General features: G+C 38.9%; 1 protein-coding gene and 2 pseudogenes across 1 annotated transcript; all 3 read left to right on the forward strand.

The window, feature by feature from the left end:
- On the forward strand, positions 1-4,296 carry LOC129251209 (uncharacterized). The gene is made up of 3 exons (XM_054890566.1): positions 1-83; positions 3,611-3,794; positions 3,853-4,296. The coding sequence occupies exons 1-3, from the start codon at positions 1-3 to the stop codon at positions 4,294-4,296; spliced, it is 711 nt and encodes a 236-aa protein (XP_054746541.1).
- A 3,582-nt stretch (positions 4,297-7,878) lies between these two features.
- LOC129251210 (uncharacterized) lies at positions 7,879-12,495 on the forward strand (annotated as a pseudogene).
- A 3,262-nt stretch (positions 12,496-15,757) lies between these two features.
- Positions 15,758-20,144, forward strand: LOC129251211 (uncharacterized; annotated as a pseudogene).
- The last annotated feature ends 2,700 nt before the right edge of the window (positions 20,145-22,844 follow it).

Consider the following 22,844-nt stretch of genomic DNA (forward strand, 5'->3'; position numbering starts at 1 on the left):
ATGAAGGTAGAATGGTGGATGGTGGAAATGGTTGATGGTGGAAATGGTGGTTTATATATCCTGGATGCCTCCTGGTGGAACTGGTAAGCCATTCCTCATGTTAGTAGTTGTAGCCATTGCTCGAGCGAGATCCAATATTTCGGATGCAGTTGCCCCTTCTGGAATAACAGCCACGACTCATCCAGAATTAAAATTGCCGGTAAATCTTCAAACTATTGAAGAACCAACTTGTAATATTGCAAAAAACTCCGCAATAGTCAAAGTGTTATCAGCATCGAAAATCATCATCCGGGACGAATGCGCAATGGTGCATAAATGTATATTAGAAGCACTTAACCGAATATTGAAAGATATTCGCAATGACTCGAGATGTTCTGGAGACTCAGTGATTTTACTATCTGTCGATTGCCGCTAAACACTGCCAGTAATTCCAAGATCAACGGCTGCCGACGAAATAATCGCTCAAATCATCGAATCTATGGCGCTATGTGAAGAAACTTTAGCTGAAAACAAACATGAGAGGTACATTACTTTATGATACATCTGCTGAAGATTTCTCTGAGCAGTTTCTGACTATCAGTAATGGCTCGACCATGGCTCGAAATGTCGTCGAACCAAACGGATTGATTTCATTTCCTCAGAATTTTTGTAACTTTGTCTCATCGAAAGACGAACTTATCAACAAAGTATTCACAAACATCATTAATAACTACAAAACTAATGAATGGTGGAGTGAGCGAGCAATTTTAGCGGATAAGAATAAATATGTAGATGACTTAAACAAATCTATTGACTATGTAACAAATGAAGATGAAGCCACCAACTATCCAATTAAATTTTAAAACTCCTTGGATGTGCCTCATTTACACCCGCACAATGTACGCCTAAAGGTTGGCTCCGTAGTAATCATGCTTCGAAACATAAACGAATCAAAACTGTGCAACGGTACATGTTTGGTTGTAAGTAATGGGTGAACAATGTGACATACGCGACGATACTGAAAGAAAAATTCTAAGGTGAGGAAGTTCTCATTCCGAGGATCACAATGATCCCAACCTATATGCCGTTTGAGTTTAAAAGACTTCAATTTCAGATCCATCTTGCATTCGCCATGGCCATTAACAAATCACAAGGCGAATCCTTGAAAGTTTGCGGTCCGAATCTGAAAAATCCATGTTTTTCCCATGTGACATGTGAGGGTCGAAAGACCATCTGCGTTATTTGCTCTTGCGTCTGATAATAAAACAAAAAATGTCTTGTATCAGAAGGTATCATACTTAACTGGAGAGTACAACCTATGCACCAGAATACATGGGCAATAAAGAATCATTAAAATACTTGAGTTTTTTAATTTACATTTCCTAATAAAAAAATTAATTTTGCTCAAAGGCGGAACAAATTTCGCCGGGTCAGCTAGTTTTATATAAAGTACAATTATATCATTTTTTGAAGAAACTTAAATTAAGAAATGCCCATTAAGTCTCTGAGTCAATTTTCAGTCAAATCGGTCCAGCCGCTCTTGAGTTAACACGAGACCTTCTTTTAAATATATAGATTATTGCCGGTAAACAAATCGGCTAGCACCCTGGACACTTTTGGTTTCAAAGGATTTTTTTATTTTTGGGTACCTTGGAAGCTTTTGGTTTTTAAAGATTTATATTTTTTATTATTGCCGGTAAACATATCGCCGTGTACCTTGAAAGCCTTTGGTTATGTTTGTGGTTCGAAAAGATTTTTAGTCTTTTATTATTGCTAGAGGCCCTTTGTTCCACCTAGGAACCACGGGAAAATATATATATATATATATTTTTGCTGGTAAATATATCAGTGGGTACCTTGGAAACTTTTGGTTCCAAAGGATTATTATTATTTTATTATTGCCGGTAAACATATCAGCAGGTACCTTGGAAACTTTTGATTCCAAAGGATTCGTTATTTTTGGGTACCTTGGAAGCTTTTGGTTCCTAAGGATTTATATTATTGCCGCTAAACATATCGGCGGGTACCTTGGAAACTTTTGGTCCCAAAGAATTTTTTATGCTTAGGTACCTTGGAAATTTGTGGTTCCGAAAGATTTTTATTATTTTATTATTGCCGGTAAACATATCAACGGGTACCTGGGGAACTTTTGGTTCCAAATAGTGTTTTTATTTTTGCTTAGCTTGGAAACTTATGCTTCGTAAGAATTTTTATTGTTTTATTATTGCCGGTAAATATATCGGCGGGTACCTTTTAAGCTTTTGGTTCCAAAGGATTTTTTATTTTTGGTAACTTCAAAACTTTTGGCTCAAAATAATTTTTTTATCTTTGGGTCGTGTGGAAATTTTGGTTCCAAATGATTTTTATTATTTTATTATTGCCGGTAAACATATCGGCGAGTATTTTCGGTGTTGCTTCTAGATCAAATCTTGTCTCTTGTGAAATCTCGACATGAGACCATAATCTGCCTGTTTCCTGCCTAAGGCCTATATTAGCGTTAGCGATTAATCGTATTATTAAATCAACTGTCAAGTCACTGTTAGCCATTTCCACCTTGTGTTTCTCACACTTTTTTTTTAACATATATGTATATATATACACCGGCACCAACTCGCCACAACAAAAATATCACCATTCGCCAAATTCGCGACAATTCTATATTGCGAAGTTAGCAATACATACTTGTATGTACGTACGTATGTATTTGTATGTGGTCCACATAGACACACGGACAAAATTATTCACACAACTACTAATTTATCATTCGATAGGCTGTATCTTGAAAAAAGTTGATGTGATTGAAAATGTTATTCTAAGAAAGATACACAAACTTATTGTTTACTTAAACATAATATAAACTTAACAAAACTTTACTCCATGAATGAAAAATTATTAAAAAATGTAAAATTCTTCATATTTTTAAGGGACAAAATTTTTCACACAACTCAATTTCATAAATAAAATATCTTTTCGTTTTGCCCGATGACTTCATTAAGTCTATTAGGCATAGAGTTAACTAGGTTGTTAGTCACATTTGGACTTAAATTTCCCTGTTCCTGTTGAAGTACCTCCTTTAGTTGGGTTTTGCTAGTTATGATAATTTAGCGACACAGCTACCGGGTTCATCCCACAAATGTTCGATGGGATTCAAGTCAGGAGACTATGATGGTGTTGGAAGAATGTGAGGCACATAATGTATGATCGATATACGAACATCGGAGGTAATATGCTTGGAATTAATATCTTGTTGAAAATAAAAGTTATTTCGAACACACAGCTTTTGCGTACTTGTAAGTTTTCTTTTAAAATATTCAGCCCTATCATAGAATCCGTCGTAGACTGTTTTTCGTAGAAACTAAGAAATTGTAATCATACAATTCGAATAGCTCCGAACGCACATTCGAAATTCGTAGAGTAGCATTCACTGAATACACTCGTAACGTCAAATCTTACAGTTTCGTACAATTTTTCTACGACAACGTTAGACTAACAGACAAAAATTAGAAGGAGTAAAAAAAGAAAATTTAAAAGGAAACAAATAAGAAAGCTGCAAAATGTAAGTCCTATATTTACGAAACTATAAACAAAAAGGAATTTTTTAAGTATATTTACTTTTATTTGATTTTTACAGGTACAAAGTTGTAACAACACGTCAGCAGTATGCCAGTTTGTTGGAGCTAATAAAGGAGAAGCTAGAAATTGCTCAGGGGTTCTCCAAATGCTCGAAGGAAGAGGTAGCCGAGTTTTGGAAAAATGTTGCGAAGGAGCTTAACGGTATAGGCCCACCAACCAAAGATGTATCAAGCTGGAAAAAGGTAATAAAGGGCTGTATATAACTACATTAACCGTTTGCACAACATATTTTTATTTCAGGTGTGGTTAGATTGGAAGGCTTATATAAAGCGAAAATTGTCCGAAAACAAGAGGGAGCAAACAATCGGTGGCCGATATAAGCAGCACCACCTTAATGAGATGGAAGAAGAAGTCATCAGTCTGACCGCTTTAGAGACCAGCTTGCACGATATCACAGGCACAGTAAGTGTGGCACTACCTGCTACTGTCGAAGCAGAGAATAGTGGACCCGATCCGGACGTATCCATGCTGTCGGATAACTGCAGTCCTTCTTTCACCAGACGTGCCCCAACTGTCCAAAAGCGAGTCGATACAAGTACTGCAGATCTTATTAAAGAGCAGCTAGCACTTCAAAAGGACTTCCAAGCAAAGAGTCTGCAGCAATCTCGCTTCGACTATGCAGCGAATGTGTTCAGCACTGGAAACTGGCGACCTAAAAGCAGCCGACCTGGAAGAAACGCGTAGGCACCATAGAAACATGGAGTGCTGGAATGCGGCCAAAAATCAAATAAAACAACAAACGTTAGAAGTAGAAAATAAGAGTCTCGAAGCGTTGTCAAAAAAAAAAAAATTAATACACATATTTTATTGAAAACTACAAATGTTTACTGTGCCTTACTTGTGTGTATATATGTATACTTATATATCGTATTTACTAGGTATGGCTAGACTGGAAGGCGTATATGAAAAGGAAGCTAGCGGAAAACAAAAAAGAACAGACATACATATAATACATAAAACATATAAGTCTTGCTATTTTTTAATTGAATATTATAGTCGTGTTAATGTTGAAGATATAGATTCCCTTATCCGAACAGCTGCATCAGTATATGTTGAAGGAGAAGGTTCATACGTTTGATTAAAATGGTTTTCTTCAACATTTTCTGAAAAATCATCAACCCCGCGATAATGGATACAAATATTGTGCAATGCTGCGGCAACGTTCACTATTTGGCAAACCTTCATGGGTTCATAATAAAGCTCACGAGCACCCAGAAGGCATCTGAATCGGTTCTTAAATACACCTATGGTCCTTTCTATAGTATTTCTTGCTTTTGCATGTATTTTATTGTAGTTTTTTTCGGCGCTTCCTGTTGTAGGTGAACGAAAAGGTGTCATTAACCATGGCTCTAGAGCATATCCAGCGTCTCCTGTGAAATAAATAAAATCATTTCAGCAAAAAATTATTCAAACGGTCTATATGTGTATGCACATACCCAAAAGCCAAGTGTTTCGTTCGCCGTTTAGGTGTTTATTTTCAAAAAATTTCGCGCGCTGCTTACGTTCCAAATACGAGCATCGTGGTTGCTGCCAGGATACTGCGCATTCACGTAACGAATTCTCATTTTATTATCGCATATCTGCAATAAATAATAAATTAGACAGATATTTGAAATATCAGTTTTTGCAAGACTTACAATCAGCATTGATGCTATACTACCCTTTACGATTAAAATACAGGAATTTGTCTTAGCTGGCGCAACAATTTTAATGTGTGTTCCGTCTACACATAAAATCGCACCAGGAAATCCATATTTTTGATAAAAGTCCATCTTTGCTTGTCTTTGTTTTTCGTTGCTTAAATCAAGATTCCCCCACTGAGGACATAGGAGATATTGAAGAGTGTATAACACGTCTTCTAATACGCCACAAAATGTGGATTGAGCCATGGGAATGTCAAAATCCTTTCCCACTCCATGCTGGTACCCACCCTCCGCAAAAAAACGTAATACGGAAGACAAACGCTGGAGCGAAGAGAGGGAGCACGATCTCGTTGAGCGTGCATTTCCATCTAGGGCACTTAAGACGTACAAAAACGCCGCCTTATTCAAACGGTAATTTTTAGTAAATTTGTTTCATAAAATAAAGTTAACCTATGAAGTTATTCCTATACTTACATTGTGTCCTCGACATCGAGCGGATTACTTGCGTCCCTTAATATTTTTCGTTAAATTTTCATATTCGATCTACTTCTTTCACCTTCCGCCTCCACCAACATTATAGAAAATACCAACGAAGAATCCATAACACTTAAAAGCTTTGTTTTTCCAATAAATATTTCAGTCTTATTAAATTTATTTACGGTGGTCTTTATTTAAAATTCAATTTATTGCAAAACATCTGATTTCGAAACGGCAAAATTTAAAATATGCGTACGGCAACAAGTGGTGATTCTTCCAGAATCCAACTAGCTCTTTCGCACCTTTTTCATGCCACATCCTCGTTACCAACTTGTTTACCAGTTATTTACAGCATGACTTTATCCAGTCTGTGCGGTTCAGGAACCTTATCAGGTTGTTGACATCTAAGCCAGACAGCTGTTCCAGGCTCTCGAACAGCGGTTGGCCCAGGGTTGACATTCTGTCCTTCCATAGGGCAGGACATTCGCAGAGAAAATGAAAGATTGTTTCCTTTTTCTCCGGTTGTTTACAACTGTGACAGTATGTGTTGTGAGGGCTGCCCATTTTGGCTGCTTGTTCTCCCACAGAAAGAAAGCCAGTTATGACTGCCGTTAGTCTCCAGGCGTCCCGTCGTTTCATGTTGATCAATGTTGACGATTACTTCTGATTGTAGGTGGGCCATAACGTTCTGCTAATTTTGCATTTTGTCTGGTCTCTCCATCTACAATCTGCGATTCGGAGGTATCTTAGGGCAATTGCACTCTTGATTCACACCACTAATACCGATTCTGCAAGGGCGATATTCATGGCAGATCCCCGTCTTGCCAGTTCGTCCGCTTTTTCATTACCTTCGATGCTCCGATGTGCCGGGACCCAGATTAAGGTAACTTTATGGTTCTCGCTCAAGGTGGTGAGGCTATTCCTACTTTGCTCCACTAATTTAGAGGTTATTGTAACTGAACCCAGTACCTGGATTGCAGCTTGGCTACCTGAAAGAATATCGATATTGCCCGGATCTGCGATTAGTAGCCTATAAGCTTCCCCAAATGCCAGTACTTCCGCCTGAAAGACAATGCAAGCATTAGGGAGACGCACAGTTCTTTCAATTTTAAGTCTATGAGAATATATACCAGCTAGTGGGGGTAATGCGTCGGAACCGACGCGTAAGGCAGTGACCAAGGGAAACACCGAGGGAAAATCGGAACCGACTTTCAGCATTGATCCGGGGGTCTCAGGTGGGAATCCAACTTTTATAGGTAGCGGATCACAGATGGAACCGTCTGCGATTCCTAGAGTAGTGGCGTTGGAAGGGGAAGCCAGCACCAACAGAGGGCTTTCCCCTAGTTTTCCGGGCACTTCGGTGGTATCTCTTCGAATACCCTCCACTAGGCTCAAACGGCAGGCAGGGCAGAGCAAACGGTCCTTCTCTGATCTTCGTATGGCTACCAAGATCCTGGAGCGCTACGGTTGCCAGAATTACTCTCAGTTATCTGAGAAGCATCCCCAGACGCTCGAGTGGGCCAGGGAGGTTATCAGGGGAGCAGAGGAGGGCAGAGGAAAGGGAGTGAAAGCGAATTCGCCCCAATTGGACTCGGGAGTAAAAAGGCAACGCTCCCAGGAGGAGAATATCTTCCAAGAAAAGAGGCCTGGGATTGGTGGTGGCCCGCCAAAATCGTTTAGCGGAGTCGCTAAGCAGGCAGGCTCTATCATTCACGGAGTGATGAGAAGCGGTAGAGAAGACGGGACTATCTCTAGGAAGGAATGGAAGAGGGTAGCGTCCGCAATCTCTGCAGTTTTTATGATGGTAGTGAGGAAAACCCTGCTAAGAAGGATTCTTGGAGAAGCTTCTGCGAGAGCGTAGACGACTGCTATGAGTCCTCTAGGTTAAGACGAGTACTCACGAAGAGTTCCGCTCCATAGGGTTACCTAGACGAATTGGGACGTTGGGCGATGAGCGGCAGGCTTAACTCTTGATCGAAGACATGTGTTGCCTCATGACCGGTAGTTTCTTAGTCAGTTAGGAATACTAGCGCCAAATCGAGAATTGCAACGGGAACGCCAATATGATCACCAGGAGCTAGATTTAGTAGTTCAAACGAATCTACCCCTGTTGAATTCCCAACCAAAGGAAGTTTATTATACAATAATGAAGGTAGAATGGTGGATGGTGGAAATGGTTGATGGTGGAAATGGTGGTTTATATATCCTGGATGCCTCCTGGTGGAACTGGTAAGCCATTCCTCATGTTAGTAGTTGTAGCCATTGCTCGAGCGAGATCCAATATTTCGGATGCAGTTGCCCCTTCTGGAATAACAGCCACGACTCATCCAGAATTAAAATTGCCGGTAAATCTTCAAACTATTGAAGAACCAACTTGTAATATTGCAAAAAACTCCGCAATAGTCAAAGTGTTATCAGCATCGAAAATCATCATCCGGGACGAATGCGCAATGGTGCATAAATGTATATTAGAAGCACTTAACCGAATATTGAAAGATATTCGCAATGACTCGAGATGTTCTGGAGACTCAGTGATTTTACTATCTGTCGATTGCCGCTAAACACTGCCAGTAATTCCAAGATCAACGGCTGCCGACGAAATAATCGCTCAAATCATCGAATCTATGGCGCTATGTGAAGAAACTTTAGCTGAAAACAAACATGAGAGGTACATTACTTTATGATACATCTGCTGAAGATTTCTCTGAGCAGTTTCTGACTATCAGTAATGGCTCGACCATGGCTCGAAATGTCGTCGAACCAAACGGATTGATTTCATTTCCTCAGAATTTTTGTAACTTTGTCTCATCGAAAGACGAACTTATCAACAAAGTATTCACAAACATCATTAATAACTACAAAACTAATGAATGGTGGAGTGAGCGAGCAATTTTAGCGGATAAGAATAAATATGTAGATGACTTAAACAAATCTATTGACTATGTAACAAATGAAGATGAAGCCACCAACTATCCAATTAAATTTTAAAACTCCTTGGATGTGCCTCATTTACACCCGCACAATGTACGCCTAAAGGTTGGCTCCGTAGTAATCATGCTTCGAAACATAAACGAATCAAAACTGTGCAACGGTACATGTTTGGTTGTAAGTAATGGGTGAACAATGTGACATACGCGACGATACTGAAAGAAAAATTCTAAGGTGAGGAAGTTCTCATTCCGAGGATCACAATGATCCCAACCTATATGCCGTTTGAGTTTAAAAGACTTCAATTTCAGATCCATCTTGCATTCGCCATGGCCATTAACAAATCACAAGGCGAATCCTTGAAAGTTTGCGGTCCGAATCTGAAAAATCCATGTTTTTCCCATGTGACATGTGAGGGTCGAAAGACCATCTGCGTTATTTGCTCTTGCGTCTGATAATAAAACAAAAAATGTCTTGTATCAGAAGGTATCATACTTAACTGGAGAGTACAACCTATGCACCAGAATACATGGGCAATAAAGAATCATTAAAATACTTGAGTTTTTTAATTTACATTTCCTAATAAAAAAATTAATTTTGCTCAAAGGCGGAACAAATTTCGCCGGGTCAGCTAGTTTTATATAAAGTACAATTATATCATTTTTTGAAGAAACTTAAATTAAGAAATGCCCATTAAGTCTCTGAGTCAATTTTCAGTCAAATCGGTCCAGCCGCTCTTGAGTTAACACGAGACCTTCTTTTAAATATATAGATTATTGCCGGTAAACAAATCGGCTAGCACCCTGGACACTTTTGGTTTCAAAGGATTTTTTTATTTTTGGGTACCTTGGAAGCTTTTGGTTTTTAAAGATTTATATTTTTTATTATTGCCGGTAAACATATCGCCGTGTACCTTGAAAGCCTTTGGTTATGTTTGTGGTTCGAAAAGATTTTTAGTCTTTTATTATTGCTAGAGGCCCTTTGTTCCACCTAGGAACCACGGGAAAATATATATATATATATATTTTTGCTGGTAAATATATCAGTGGGTACCTTGGAAACTTTTGGTTCCAAAGGATTATTATTATTTTATTATTGCCGGTAAACATATCAGCAGGTACCTTGGAAACTTTTGATTCCAAAGGATTCGTTATTTTTGGGTACCTTGGAAGCTTTTGGTTCCTAAGGATTTATATTATTGCCGCTAAACATATCGGCGGGTACCTTGGAAACTTTTGGTCCCAAAGAATTTTTTATGCTTAGGTACCTTGGAAATTTGTGGTTCCGAAAGATTTTTATTATTTTATTATTGCCGGTAAACATATCAACGGGTACCTGGGGAACTTTTGGTTCCAAATAGTGTTTTTATTTTTGCTTAGCTTGGAAACTTATGCTTCGTAAGAATTTTTATTGTTTTATTATTGCCGGTAAATATATCGGCGGGTACCTTTTAAGCTTTTGGTTCCAAAGGATTTTTTATTTTTGGTAACTTCAAAACTTTTGGCTCAAAATAATTTTTTTATCTTTGGGTCGTGTGGAAATTTTGGTTCCAAATGATTTTTATTATTTTATTATTGCCGGTAAACATATCGGCGAGTATTTTCGGTGTTGCTTCTAGATCAAATCTTGTCTCTTGTGAAATCTCGACATGAGACCATAATCTGCCTGTTTCCTGCCTAAGGCCTATATTAGCGTTAGCGATTAATCGTATTATTAAATCAACTGTCAAGTCACTGTTAGCCATTTCCACCTTGTGTTTCTCACACTTTTTTTTTAACATATATGTATATATATACACCGGCACCAACTCGCCACAACAAAAATATCACCATTCGCCAAATTCGCGACAATTCTATATTGCGAAGTTAGCAATACATACTTGTATGTACGTACGTATGTATTTGTATGTGGTCCACATAGACACACGGACAAAATTATTCACACAACTACTAATTTATCATTCGATAGGCTGTATCTTGAAAAAAGTTGATGTGATTGAAAATGTTATTCTAAGAAAGATACACAAACTTATTGTTTACTTAAACATAATATAAACTTAACAAAACTTTACTCCATGAATGAAAAATTATTAAAAAATGTAAAATTCTTCATATTTTTAAGGGACAAAATTTTTCACACAACTCAATTTCATAAATAAAATATCTTTTCGTTTTGCCCGATGACTTCATTAAGTCTATTAGGCATAGAGTTAACTAGGTTTTTAATCACATTTGGACTTAAATTTCCCTGTTCCTGTTGAAGTACCTCCTTTAGTTGGGTTTTGCTAGTTATGATAATTTAGCGACACAGCTACCGGGTTCATCCCACAAATGTTCGATGGGATTCAAGTCAGGAGACTATGATGGTGTTGGAAGAATGTGAGGCACATAATGTATGATCGATATACGAACATCGGAGGTAATATGCTTGGAATTAATATCTTGTTGAAAATAAAAGTTATTTCGAACACACAGCTTTTGCGTACTTGTAAGTTTTCTTTTAAAATATTCAGCCCTATCATAGAATCCGTCGTAGACTGTTTTTCGTAGAAACTAAGAAATTGTAATCATACAATTCGAATAGCTCCGAACGCACATTCGAAATTCGTAGAGTAGCATTCACTGAATACACTCGTAACGTCAAATCTTACAGTTTCGTACAATTTTTCTACGACAACGTTAGACTAACAGACAAAAATTAGAAGGAGTAAAAAAAGAAAATTTAAAAGGAAACAAATAAGAAAGCTGCAAAATGTAAGTCCTATATTTACGAAACTATAAACAAAAAGGAATTTTTTAAGTATATTTACTTTTATTTGATTTTTACAGGTACAAAGTTGTAACAACACGTCAGCAGTATGCCAGTTTGTTGGAGCTAATAAAGGAGAAGCTAGAAATTGCTCAGGGGTTCTCCAAATGCTCGAAGGAAGAGGTAGCCGAGTTTTGGAAAAATGTTGCGAAGGAGCTTAACGGTATAGGCCCACCAACCAAAGATATATCAAGCTGGAAAAAGGTAATAAAGGGCTGTATATAACTACATTAACCGTTTGCACAACATATTTTTATTTCAGGTGTGGTTAGATTGGAAGGCTTATATAAAGCGAAAATTGTCCGAAAACAAGAGGGAGCAAACAATCGGTGGCCGATATAAGCAGCACCACCTTAATGAGATGGAAGAAGAAGTCATCAGTCTGACCGCTTTAGAGACCAGCTTGCACGATATCACAGGCACAGTAAGTGTGGCACTACCTGCTACTGTCGAAGCAGAGAATAGTGGACCCGATCCGGACGTATCCATGCTGTCGGATAACTGCAGTCCTTCTTTCACCAGACGTGCCCCAACTGTCCAAAAGCGAGTCGATACAAGTACTGCAGATCTTATTAAAGAGCAGCTAGCACTTCAAAAGGACTTCCAAGCAAAGAGTCTGCAGCAATCTCGCTTCGACTATGCAGCGAATGTGTTCAGCACTGGAAACTGGCGACCTAAAAGCAGCCGACCTGGAAGAAACGCGTAGGCACCATAGAAACATGGAGTGCTGGAATGCGGCCAAAAATCAAATAAAACAACAAACGTTAGAAGTAGAAAATAAGAGTCTCGAAGCGTTGTCAAAAAAAAAAAAATTAATACACATATTTTATTGAAAACTACAAATGTTTACTGTGCCTTACTTGTGTGTATATATGTATACTTATATATCGTATTTACTAGGTATGGCTAGACTGGAAGGCGTATATGAAAAGGAAGCTAGCGGAAAACAAAAAAGAACAGACATACATATAATACATAAAACATATAAGTCTTGCTATTTTTTAATTGAATATTATAGTCGTGTTAATGTTGAAGATATAGATTCCCTTATCCGAACAGCTGCATCAGTATATGTTGAAGGAGAAGGTTCATACGTTTGATTAAAATGGTTTTCTTCAACATTTTCTGAAAAATCATCAACCCCGCGATAATGGATACAAATATTGTGCAATGCTGCGGCAACGTTCACTATTTGGCAAACCTTCATGGGTTCATAATAAAGCTCACGAGCACCCAGAAGGCATCTGAATCGGTTCTTAAATACACCTATGGTCCTTTCTATAGTATTTCTTGCTTTTGCATGTATTTTATTGTAGTTTTTTTCGGCGCTTCCTGTTGTAGGTGAACGAAAAGGTGTCATTAACCATGGCTCTAGAGCATATCCAGCGTCTCCTGTGAAATAAATAAAATCATTTCAGCAAAAAATTATTCAAACGGTCTATATGTGTATGCACATACCCAAAAGCCAAGTGTTTCGTTCGCCGTTTAGGTGTTTATTTTCAAAAAATTTCGCGCGCTGCTTACGTTCCAAATACGAGCATCGTGGTTGCTGCCAGGATACTGCGCATTCACGTAACGAATTCTCATTTTATTATCGCATATCTGCAATAAATAATAAATTAGACAGATATTTGAAATATCAGTTTTTGCAAGACTTACAATCAGCATTGATGCTATACTACCCTTTACGATTAAAATACAGGAATTTGTCTTAGCTGGCGCAACAATTTTAATGTGTGTTCCGTCTACACATAAAATCGCACCAGGAAATCCATATTTTTGATAAAAGTCCATCTTTGCTTGTCTTTGTTTTTCGTTGCTTAAATCAAGATTCCCCCACTGAGGACATAGGAGATATTGAAGAGTGTATAACACGTCTTCTAATACGCCACAAAATGTGGATTGAGCCATGGGAATGTCAAAATCCTTTCCCACTCCATGCTGGTACCCACCCTCCGCAAAAAAAACGTAATACGGAAGACAAACGCTGGAGCGAAGAGAGGGAGCACGATCTCGTTGAGCGTGCATTTCCATCTAGGGCACTTAAGACGTACAAAAACGCCGCCTTATTCAAACGCTAATTTTTAGTAAATTTGTTTCATAAAATAAAGTTAACCTATGAAGTTATTCCTATACTTACATTGTGTCCTCGACATCGAGCGGATTACTTGCGTCCCTTAATATTTTTCGTTAAATTTTCATATTCGATCTACTTCTTTCACCTTCCGCCTCCACCAACATTATAGAAAATACCAACGAAGAATCCATAACACTTAAAAGCTTTGTTTTTCCAATAAATATTTCAGTCTTATTAAATTTATTTACGGTGGTCTTTATTTAAAATTCAATTTATTGCAAAACATCTGATTTCGAAACGGCAAAATTTAAAATATGCGTACGGCAACAAGTGGTGATTCTTCCAGAATCCAACTAGCTCTTTCGCACCTTTTTCATGCCACATCCTCGTTACCAACTTGTTTACCAGTTATTTACAGCATGACTTTATCCAGTCTGTGCGGTTCAGGAACCTTATCAGGTTGTTGACATCTAAGCCAGACAGCTGTTCCAGGCTCTCGAACAGCGGTTGGCCCAGGGTTGACATTCTGTCCTTCCATAGGGCAGGACATTCGCAGAGAAAATGAAAGATTGTTTCCTTTTTCTCCGGTTGTTTACAACTGTGACAGTATGTGTTGTGAGGGCTGCCCATTTTGGCTGCTTGTTCTCCCACAGAAAGAAAGCCAGTTATGACTGCCGTTAGTCTCCAGGCGTCCCGTCGTTTCATGTTGATCAATGTTGACGATTACTTCTGATTGTAGGTGGGCCATAACGTTCTGCTAATTTTGCATTTTGTCTGGTCTCTCCATCTACAATCTGCGATTCGGAGGTATCTTAGGGCAATTGCACTCTTGATTCACACCACTAATACCGATTCTGCAAGGGCGATATTCATGGCAGATCCCCGTCTTGCCAGTTCGTCCGCTTTTTCATTACCTTCGATGCTCCGATGTGCCGGGACCCAGATTAAGGTAACTTTATGGTTCTCGCTCAAGGTGGTGAGGCTATTCCTACTTTGCTCCACTAATTTAGAGGTTATTGTAACTGAACCCAGTACCTGGATTGCAGCTTGGCTACCTGAAAGAATATCGATATTGCCCGGATCTGCGATTAGTAGCCTATAAGCTTCCCCAAATGCCAGTACTTCCGCCTGAAAGACAATGCAAGCATTAGGGAGACGCACAGTTCTTTCAATTTTAAGTCTATGAGAATATATACCAGCTAGTGGGGGTAATGCGTCGGAACCGACGCGTAAGGCAGTGACCAAGGGAAACACCGAGGGAAAATCGGAACCGACTTTCAGCATTGATCCGGGGGTCTCAGGTGGGAATCCAACTTTTATAGGTAGCGGATCACAGATGGAACCGTCTGCGATTCCTAGAGTAGTGGCGTTGGAAGGGGAAGCCAGCACCAACAGAGGGCTTTCCCCTAGTTTTCCGGGCACTTCGGTGGTATCTCTTCGAATACCCTCCACTAGGCTCAAACGGCAGGCAGGGCAGAGCAAACGGTCCTTCTCTGATCTTCGTATGGCTACCAAGATCCTGGAGCGCTACGGTTGCCAGAATGACTCTCAGTTATCTGAGAAGCATCCCCAGACGCTCGAGTGGGCCAGGGAGGTTATCAGGGGAGCAGAGGAGGGCAGAGGAAAGGGAGTGAAAGCGAATTCGCCCCAATTGGACTCGGGAGTAAAAAGGCAACGCTCCCAGGAGGAGAATATCTTCCAAGAAAAGAGGCCTGGGATTGGTGGTGGCCCGCCAAAATCGTTTAGCGGAGTCGCTAAGCAGGCAGGCTCTATCATTCACGGAGTGATGAGAAGCGGTAGAGAAGACGGGACTATCTCTAGGAAGGAATGGAAGAGGGTAGCGTCCGCAATCTCTGCAGTTTTTATGATGGTAGTGAGGAAAACCCTGCTAAGAAGGATTCTTGGAGAAGCTTCTGCGAGAGCGTAGACGACTGCTATGAGTCCTCTAGGTTAAGACGAGTACTCACGAAGAGTTCCGCTCCATAGGGTTACCTAGACGAATTGGGACGTTGGGCGATGAGCGGCAGGCTTAACTCTTGATCGAAGACATGTGTTGCCTCATGACCGGTAGTTTCTTAGTCAGTTAGGAATACTAGCGCCAAATCGAGAATTGCAACGGGAACGCCAATATGATCACCAGGAGCTAGATTTAGTAGTTCAAACGAATCTACCCCTGTTGAATTCCCAACCAAAGGAAGTTTATTATACAATAATGAAGGTAGAATGGTGGATGGTGGAAATGGTTGATGGTGGAAATGGTGGTTTATATATCCTGGATGCCTCCTGGTGGAACTGGTAAGCCATTCCTCATGTTAGTAGTTGTAGCCATTGCTCGAGCGAGATCCAATATTTCGGATGCAGTTGCCCCTTCTGGAATAACAGCCACGACTCATCCAGAATTAAAATTGCCGGTAAATCTTCAAACTATTGAAGAACCAACTTGTAATATTGCAAAAAACTCCGCAATAGTCAAAGTGTTATCAGCATCGAAAATCATCATCCGGGACGAATGCGCAATGGTGCATAAATGTATATTAGAAGCACTTAACCGAATATTGAAAGATATTCGCAATGACTCGAGATGTTCTGGAGACTCAGTGATTTTACTATCTGTCGATTGCCGCTAAACACTGCCAGTAATTCCAAGATCAACGGCTGCCGACGAAATAATCGCTCAAATCATCGAATCTATGGCGCTATGTGAAGAAACTTTAGCTGAAAACAAACATGAGAGGTACATCACTTTATGATACATCTGCTGAAGATTTCTCTGAGCAGTTTCTGACTATCAGTAATGGCTCGACCATGGCTCGAAATGTCGTCGAACCAAACGGATTGATTTCATTTCCTCAGAATTTTTGTAACTTTGTCTCATCGAAAGACGAACTTATCAACAAAGTATTCACAAACATCATTAATAACTACAAAACTAATGAATGGTGGAGTGAGCGAGCAATTTTAGCGGATAAGAATAAATATGTAGATGACTTAAACAAATCTATTGACTATGTAACAAATGAAGATGAAGCCACCAACTATCCAATTAAATTTTAAAACTCCTTGGATGTGCCTCATTTACACCCGCACAATGTACGCCTAAAGGTTGGCTCCGTAGTAATCATGCTTCGAAACATAAACGAATCAAAACTGTGCAACGGTACATGTTTGGTTGTAAGTAATGGGTGAACAATGTGACATACGCGACGATACTGAAAGAAAAATTCTAAGGTGAGGAAGTTCTCATTCCGAGGATCACAATGATCCCAACCTATATGCCGTTTGAGTTTAAAAGACTTCAATTTCAGATCCATCTTGCATTCGCCATGGCCATTAACAAATCACAAGGCGAATCCTTGAAAGTTTGCGGTCCGAATCTGAAAAATCCATGTGAGGGTCGAAAGACCATCAGCGTTATTTGCTCTTGCGTCTGATAATAAAACAAAAAATGTCTTGTATCAGAAGGTATCATACTTAACTGGAGAGTACAACCTATGCACCAGAATACATGGGCAATAAAGAATCATTAAAATACTTGAGTTTTTTAATTTACATTTCCTAATAAAAAAATTAATTTTGCTCAAAGGCGGAACAAATTTCGCCGGGTCAGCTAGTTTTATATAAAGTACAATTATATCATTTTTTGAAGAAACTTAAATTAAGAAATGCCCATTAAGTCTCTGAGTCAATTTTCAGTCAAATCGGTCCAGCCGCTCTTGAGTTAACACGAGACCTTCTTTTAAATATATAGATTATTGCCGGTAAACAAATCGGCTAGCACCCTGGACACTTTTGGTTTCAAAGGATTTTTTTATTTTTGGGTACCTTGGAAGCTTTTGGTTTTTAAAGATTTATATTTTTTATTATTGCCGGTAAACATATCGCCGTGTACCTTGAAAGCCTTTGGTTATGTTTGTGGTTCGAAAAGATTTTTAGTCTTTTATTATTGCTAGAGGCCCTTTGTTCCACCTAGGAACCACGGGAAAATATATATATATATATATTTTTGCTGGTAAATATATCAGTGGGTACCTTGGAAACTTTTGGTTCCAAAGGATTATTATTATTTTATTATTGCCGGTAAACATATCAGCAGGTACCTTGGAAACTTTTGATTCCAAAGGATTCGTTATTTTTGGGTACCTTGGAAGCTTTTGGTTCCTAAGGATTTATATTATTGCCGCTAAACATATCGGCGGGTACCTTGGAAACTTTTGGTCCCAAAGAATTTTTTATGCTTAGGTACCTTGGAAATTTGTGGTTCCGAAAGATTTTTATTATTTTATTATTGCCGGTAAACATATCAACGGGTACCTGGGGAACTTTTGGTTCCAAATAGTGTTTTTATTTTTGCTTAGCTTGGAAACTTATGCTTCGTAAGAATTTTTATTGTTTTATTATTGCCGGTAAATATATCGGCGGGTACCTTTTAAGCTTTTGGTTCCAAAGGATTTTTTATTTTTGGTAACTTCAAAACTTTTGGCTCAAAATAATTTTTTTATCTTTGGGTCGTGTGGAAATTTTGGTTCCAAATGATTTTTATTATTTTATTATTGCCGGTAAACATATCGGCGAGTATTTTCGGTGTTGCTTCTAGATCAAATCTTGTCTCTTGTGAAATCTCGACATGAGACCATAATCTGCCTGTTTCCTGCCTAAGGCCTATATTAGCGTTAGCGATTAATCGTATTATTAAATCAACTGTCAAGTCACTGTTAGCCATTTCCACCTTGTGTTTCTCACACTTTTTTTTTAACATATATGTATATATATACACCGGCACCAACTCGCCACAACAAAAATATCACCATTCGCCAAATTCGCGACAATTCTATATTGCGAAGTTAGCAATACATACTTGTATGTACGTACGTATGTATTTGTATGTGGTCCACATAGACACACGGACAAAATTATTCACACAACTACTAATTTATCATTCGATAGGCTGTATCTTGAAAAAAGTTGATGTGATTGAAAATGTTATTCTAAGAAAGATACACAAACTTATTGTTTACTTAAACATAATATAAACTTAACAAAACTTTACTCCATGAATGAAAAATTATTAAAAAATGTAAAATTCTTCATATTTTTAAGGGACAAAATTTTTCACACAACTCAATTTCATAAATAAAATATCTTTTCGTTTTGCCCGATGACTTCATTAAGTCTATTAGGCATAGAGTTAACTAGGTTTTTAATCACATTTGGACTTAAATTTCCCTGTTCCTGTTGAAGTACCTCCTTTAGTTGGGTTTTGCTAGTTATGATAATTTAGCGACACAGCTACCGGGTTCATCCCACAAATGTTCGATGGGATTCAAGTCAGGAGACTATGATGGTGTTGGAAGAATGTGAGGCACATAATGTATGATCGATATACGAACATCGGAGGTAATATGCTTGGAATTAATATCTTGTTGAAAATAAAAGTTATTTCGAACACACAGCTTTTGCGTACTTGTAAGTTTTCTTTTAAAATATTCAGCCCTATCATAGAATCCGTCGTAGACTGTTTTTCGTAGAAACTAAGAAATTGTAATCATACAATTCGAATAGCTCCGAACGCACATTCGAAATTCGTAGAGTAGCATTCACTGAATACACTCGTAACGTCAAATCTTACAGTTTCGTACAATTTTTCTACGACAACGTTAGACTAACAGACAAAAATTAGAAGGAGTAAAAAAAGAAAATTTAAAAGGAAACAAATAAGAAAGCTGCAAAATGTAAGTCCTATATTTACGAAACTATAAACAAAAAGGAATTTTTTAAGTATATTTACTTTTATTTGATTTTTACAGGTACAAAGTTGTAACAACACGTCAGCAGTATGCCAGTTTGTTGGAGCTAATAAAGGAGAAGCTAGAAATTGCTCAGGGGTTCTCCAAATGCTCGAAGGAAGAGGTAGCCGAGTTTTGGAAAAATGTTGCGAAGGAGCTTAACGGTATAGGCCCACCAACCAAAGATATATCAAGCTGGAAAAAGGTAATAAAGGGCTGTATATAACTACATTAACCGTTTGCACAACATATTTTTATTTCAGGTGTGGTTAGATTGGAAGGCTTATATAAAGCGAAAATTGTCCGAAAACAAGAGGGAGCAAACAATCGGTGGCCGATATAAGCAGCACCACCTTAATGAGATGGAAGAAGAAGTCATCAGTCTGACCGCTTTAGAGACCAGCTTGCACGATATCACAGGCACAGTAAGTGTGGCACTACCTGCTACTGTCGAAGCAGAGAATAGTGGACCCGATCCGGACGTATCCATGCTGTCGGATAACTGCAGTCCTTCTTTCACCAGACGTGCCCCAACTGTCCAAAAGCGAGTCGATACAAATACTGCAGATCTTATTAAAGTGCAGCTAGCACTTCAAAAGGACTTCCAAGCAAAGAGTCTGCAGCAATCTCGCTTCGACTATGCAGCGAATGTGTTCAGCACTGGAAACTGGCGACCTAAAAGCAGCCGACCTGGAAGAAACGCGTAGGCACCATAGAAACATGGAGTGCTGGAATGCGGCCAAAAATCAAATAAAACAACAAACGTTAGAAGTAGAAAATAAGAGTCTCGAAGCGTTGTCAAAAAAAAAAAATTAATACACATATTTTATTGAAAACTACAAATGTTTACTGTGCCTTACTTGTGTGTATATATGTATACTTATATATCGTATTTACTAGGTATGGGTAGACTGGAAGGCGTATATGAAAAGGAAGCTAGCGGAAAACAAAAAAGAACAGACATACATAAAACATATAAGTCTTGCTATTTTTTAATTGAATATTATAGTCGTGTTAATGTTGAAGATATAGATTCCCTTATCCGAATAGCTGCATCAGTATATGTTGAAGGAGAAGGTTCATACGTTTGATTAAAATGGTTTTCTTCAACATTTTCTGAAAAATCATCAACCCCGCGATAATGGATACAAATATTGTGCAATGCTGCGGCAACGTTCACTATTTGGCAAACCTTCATGGGTTCATAATAAAGCTCACGAGCACCCAGAAGGCATCTGAATCGGTTCTTAAATACACCTATGGTCCTTTCTATAGTATTTCTTGCTTTTGCATGTATTTTATTGTAGTTTTTTTCGGCGCTTCCTGTTGTAGGTGAACGAAAAGGTGTCATTAACCATGGCTCTAGAGCATATCCAGCGTCTCCTGTGAAATAAATAAAATCATTTCAGCAAAAAATTATTCAAACGGTCTATATGTGTATGCACATACCCAAAAGCCAAGTGTTTCGTTCGCCGTTTAGGTGTTTATTTTCAAAAAATTTCGCGCGCTGCTTACGTTCCAAATACGAGCATCGTGGTTGCTGCCAGGATACTGCGCATTCACGTAACGAATTCTCATTTTATTATCGCATATCTGCAATAAATAATAAATTAGACAGATATTTGAAATATCAGTTTTTGCAAGACTTACAATCAGCATTGATGCTATACTACCCTTTACGATTAAAATACAGGAATTTGTCTTAGCTGGCGCAACAATTTTAATGTGTGTTCCGTCTACACATAAAATCGCACCAGGAAATCCATATTTTTGATAAAAGTCCATCTTTGCTTGTCTTTGTTTTTCGTTGCTTAAATCAAGATTCCCCCACTGAGGACATAGGAGACATTGAAGAGTGTATAACACGTCTTTTAATACGCCACAAAATGTGGATTGAGCCATGGGAATGTCAAAATCCTTTCCCACTCCATGCTGGTACCCACCCTCCGCAAAAAAACGTAATACGGAAGACAAACGCTGGAGCGAAGAGAGGGAGCATGATCTCGTTGAGCGTGCATTTCCATCTAGGGCACTTAAGACGTACAAAAACGCCGCCTTATTCAAACGGTAATTTTTAGTAAATTTGTTTCATAAAATAAAGTTAACCTATGAAGTTATTCCTATACTTACATTGTGTCCTCGACATCGAGCGGATTACTTGCGTCCCTTAATATTTTTCGTTAAATTTTCATATTCGATCTACTTCTTTCACCTTCCGCCTCCACCAACATTATAGAAAATACCAACGAAGAATCCATAACACTTAAAAGCTTTGTTTTTCCAATAAATATTTCAGTCTTATTAAATTTATTTACGGTGGTCTTTATTTAAAATTCAATTTATTGCAAAACATCTGATTTCGAAACGGCAAAATTTAAAATATGCGTACGGCAACAAGTGGTGATTCTTCCAGAATCCAACTAGCGCTTTCGCACCTTTTTCATGCCACATCCTCGTTACCAACTTGTTTACCAGTTATTTACAGCATGACTATATCCAGTCTGTGCGGTTCAGGAACCTTATCAGGTTGTTGACATCTAAGCCAGACAGCTGTTCCAGGCTCTCGAACAGCGGTTGGCCCAGGGTTGACATTCTGTCCTTCCATAGGGCAGGACATTCGCAGAGAAAATGAAAGATTGTTTTCTTTTTCTCCGGTTGTTTACAACTGTGACAGTATGTGTTGTGAGGGCTGCCCATTTTGGCTGCTTGTTCTCCCACAGAAAGAAAGCCAGTTATGACTGCCGTTAGTCTCCAGGCGTCCCGTCGTTTCATGTTGATCAATGTTGACGATTACTTCTGATTGTAGGTGGGCCATAACGTTCTGCTAATTTTGCATTTTGTCTGGTCTCTCCATCTACAATCTGCGATTCGGAGGTATCTTAGGGCAATTGCACTCTTGATTCACACCACTAATACCGATTCTGCAAGGGCGATATTCATGGCAGATCCCCGTCTTGCCAGTTCGTCCGCTTTTTCATTACCTTCGATGCTCCGATGTGCCGGGACCCAGATTAAGGTAACTTTATGGTTCTCGCTCAAGGTGGTGAGGCTATTCCTACTTTGCTCCACTACTTTAGAGGTTATTGTAACTGAACCCAGTACCTGGATTGCAGCTTGGCTACCTGAAAGAATATCGATATTGCCCGGATCTGCGATTAGTAGCCTACAAGCTTCCCCAAATGCCAGTACTTCCGCCTGAAAGACAATGCAAGCATTAGGGAGACGCACAGTTCTTTCAATTTTAAGTCTATGAGAATATATACCAGCTAGTGGGGGTAATGCGTCGGAACCGACGCGTAAGGCAGTGACCAAGGGAAACACCGAGGGAAAATCGGAACCGACTTTCAGCATTGATCCGGGGGTCTCAGGTGGGAATCCAACTTTTATAGGTAGCGGATCACAGATGGAACCGTCTGCGATTCCTAGAGTAGTGGCGTTGGAAGGGGAAGCCAGCACCAACAGAGGGCTTTCCCCTAGTTTTCCGGGCACTTCGGTGGTATCTCTTCGAATACCCTC

This window comes from Anastrepha obliqua, unplaced genomic scaffold (genome assembly GCF_027943255.1).
Source record: "Anastrepha obliqua isolate idAnaObli1 unplaced genomic scaffold, idAnaObli1_1.0 ptg000009l, whole genome shotgun sequence".
Lineage (NCBI taxonomy): Eukaryota > Metazoa > Arthropoda > Insecta > Diptera > Tephritidae > Anastrepha > Anastrepha obliqua.

Bases quoted from the DNA above. Each gene is read 5' to 3' on its own strand.
- LOC129251209 (XM_054890566.1), top strand. From the start codon at position 1: ATGAAGGTAGAATGGTGGATGGTGGAAATGGTTGATGGTGGAAATGGT. The intron at 84-3,610 runs GTAAGCCATTCC...TGATTTTTACAG, and splicing joins GATGCCTCCTGGTGGAACTG to GTACAAAGTTGTAACAACAC. The intron at 3,795-3,852 runs GTAATAAAGGGC...TTTTTATTTCAG, and splicing joins ATGTATCAAGCTGGAAAAAG to GTGTGGTTAGATTGGAAGGC.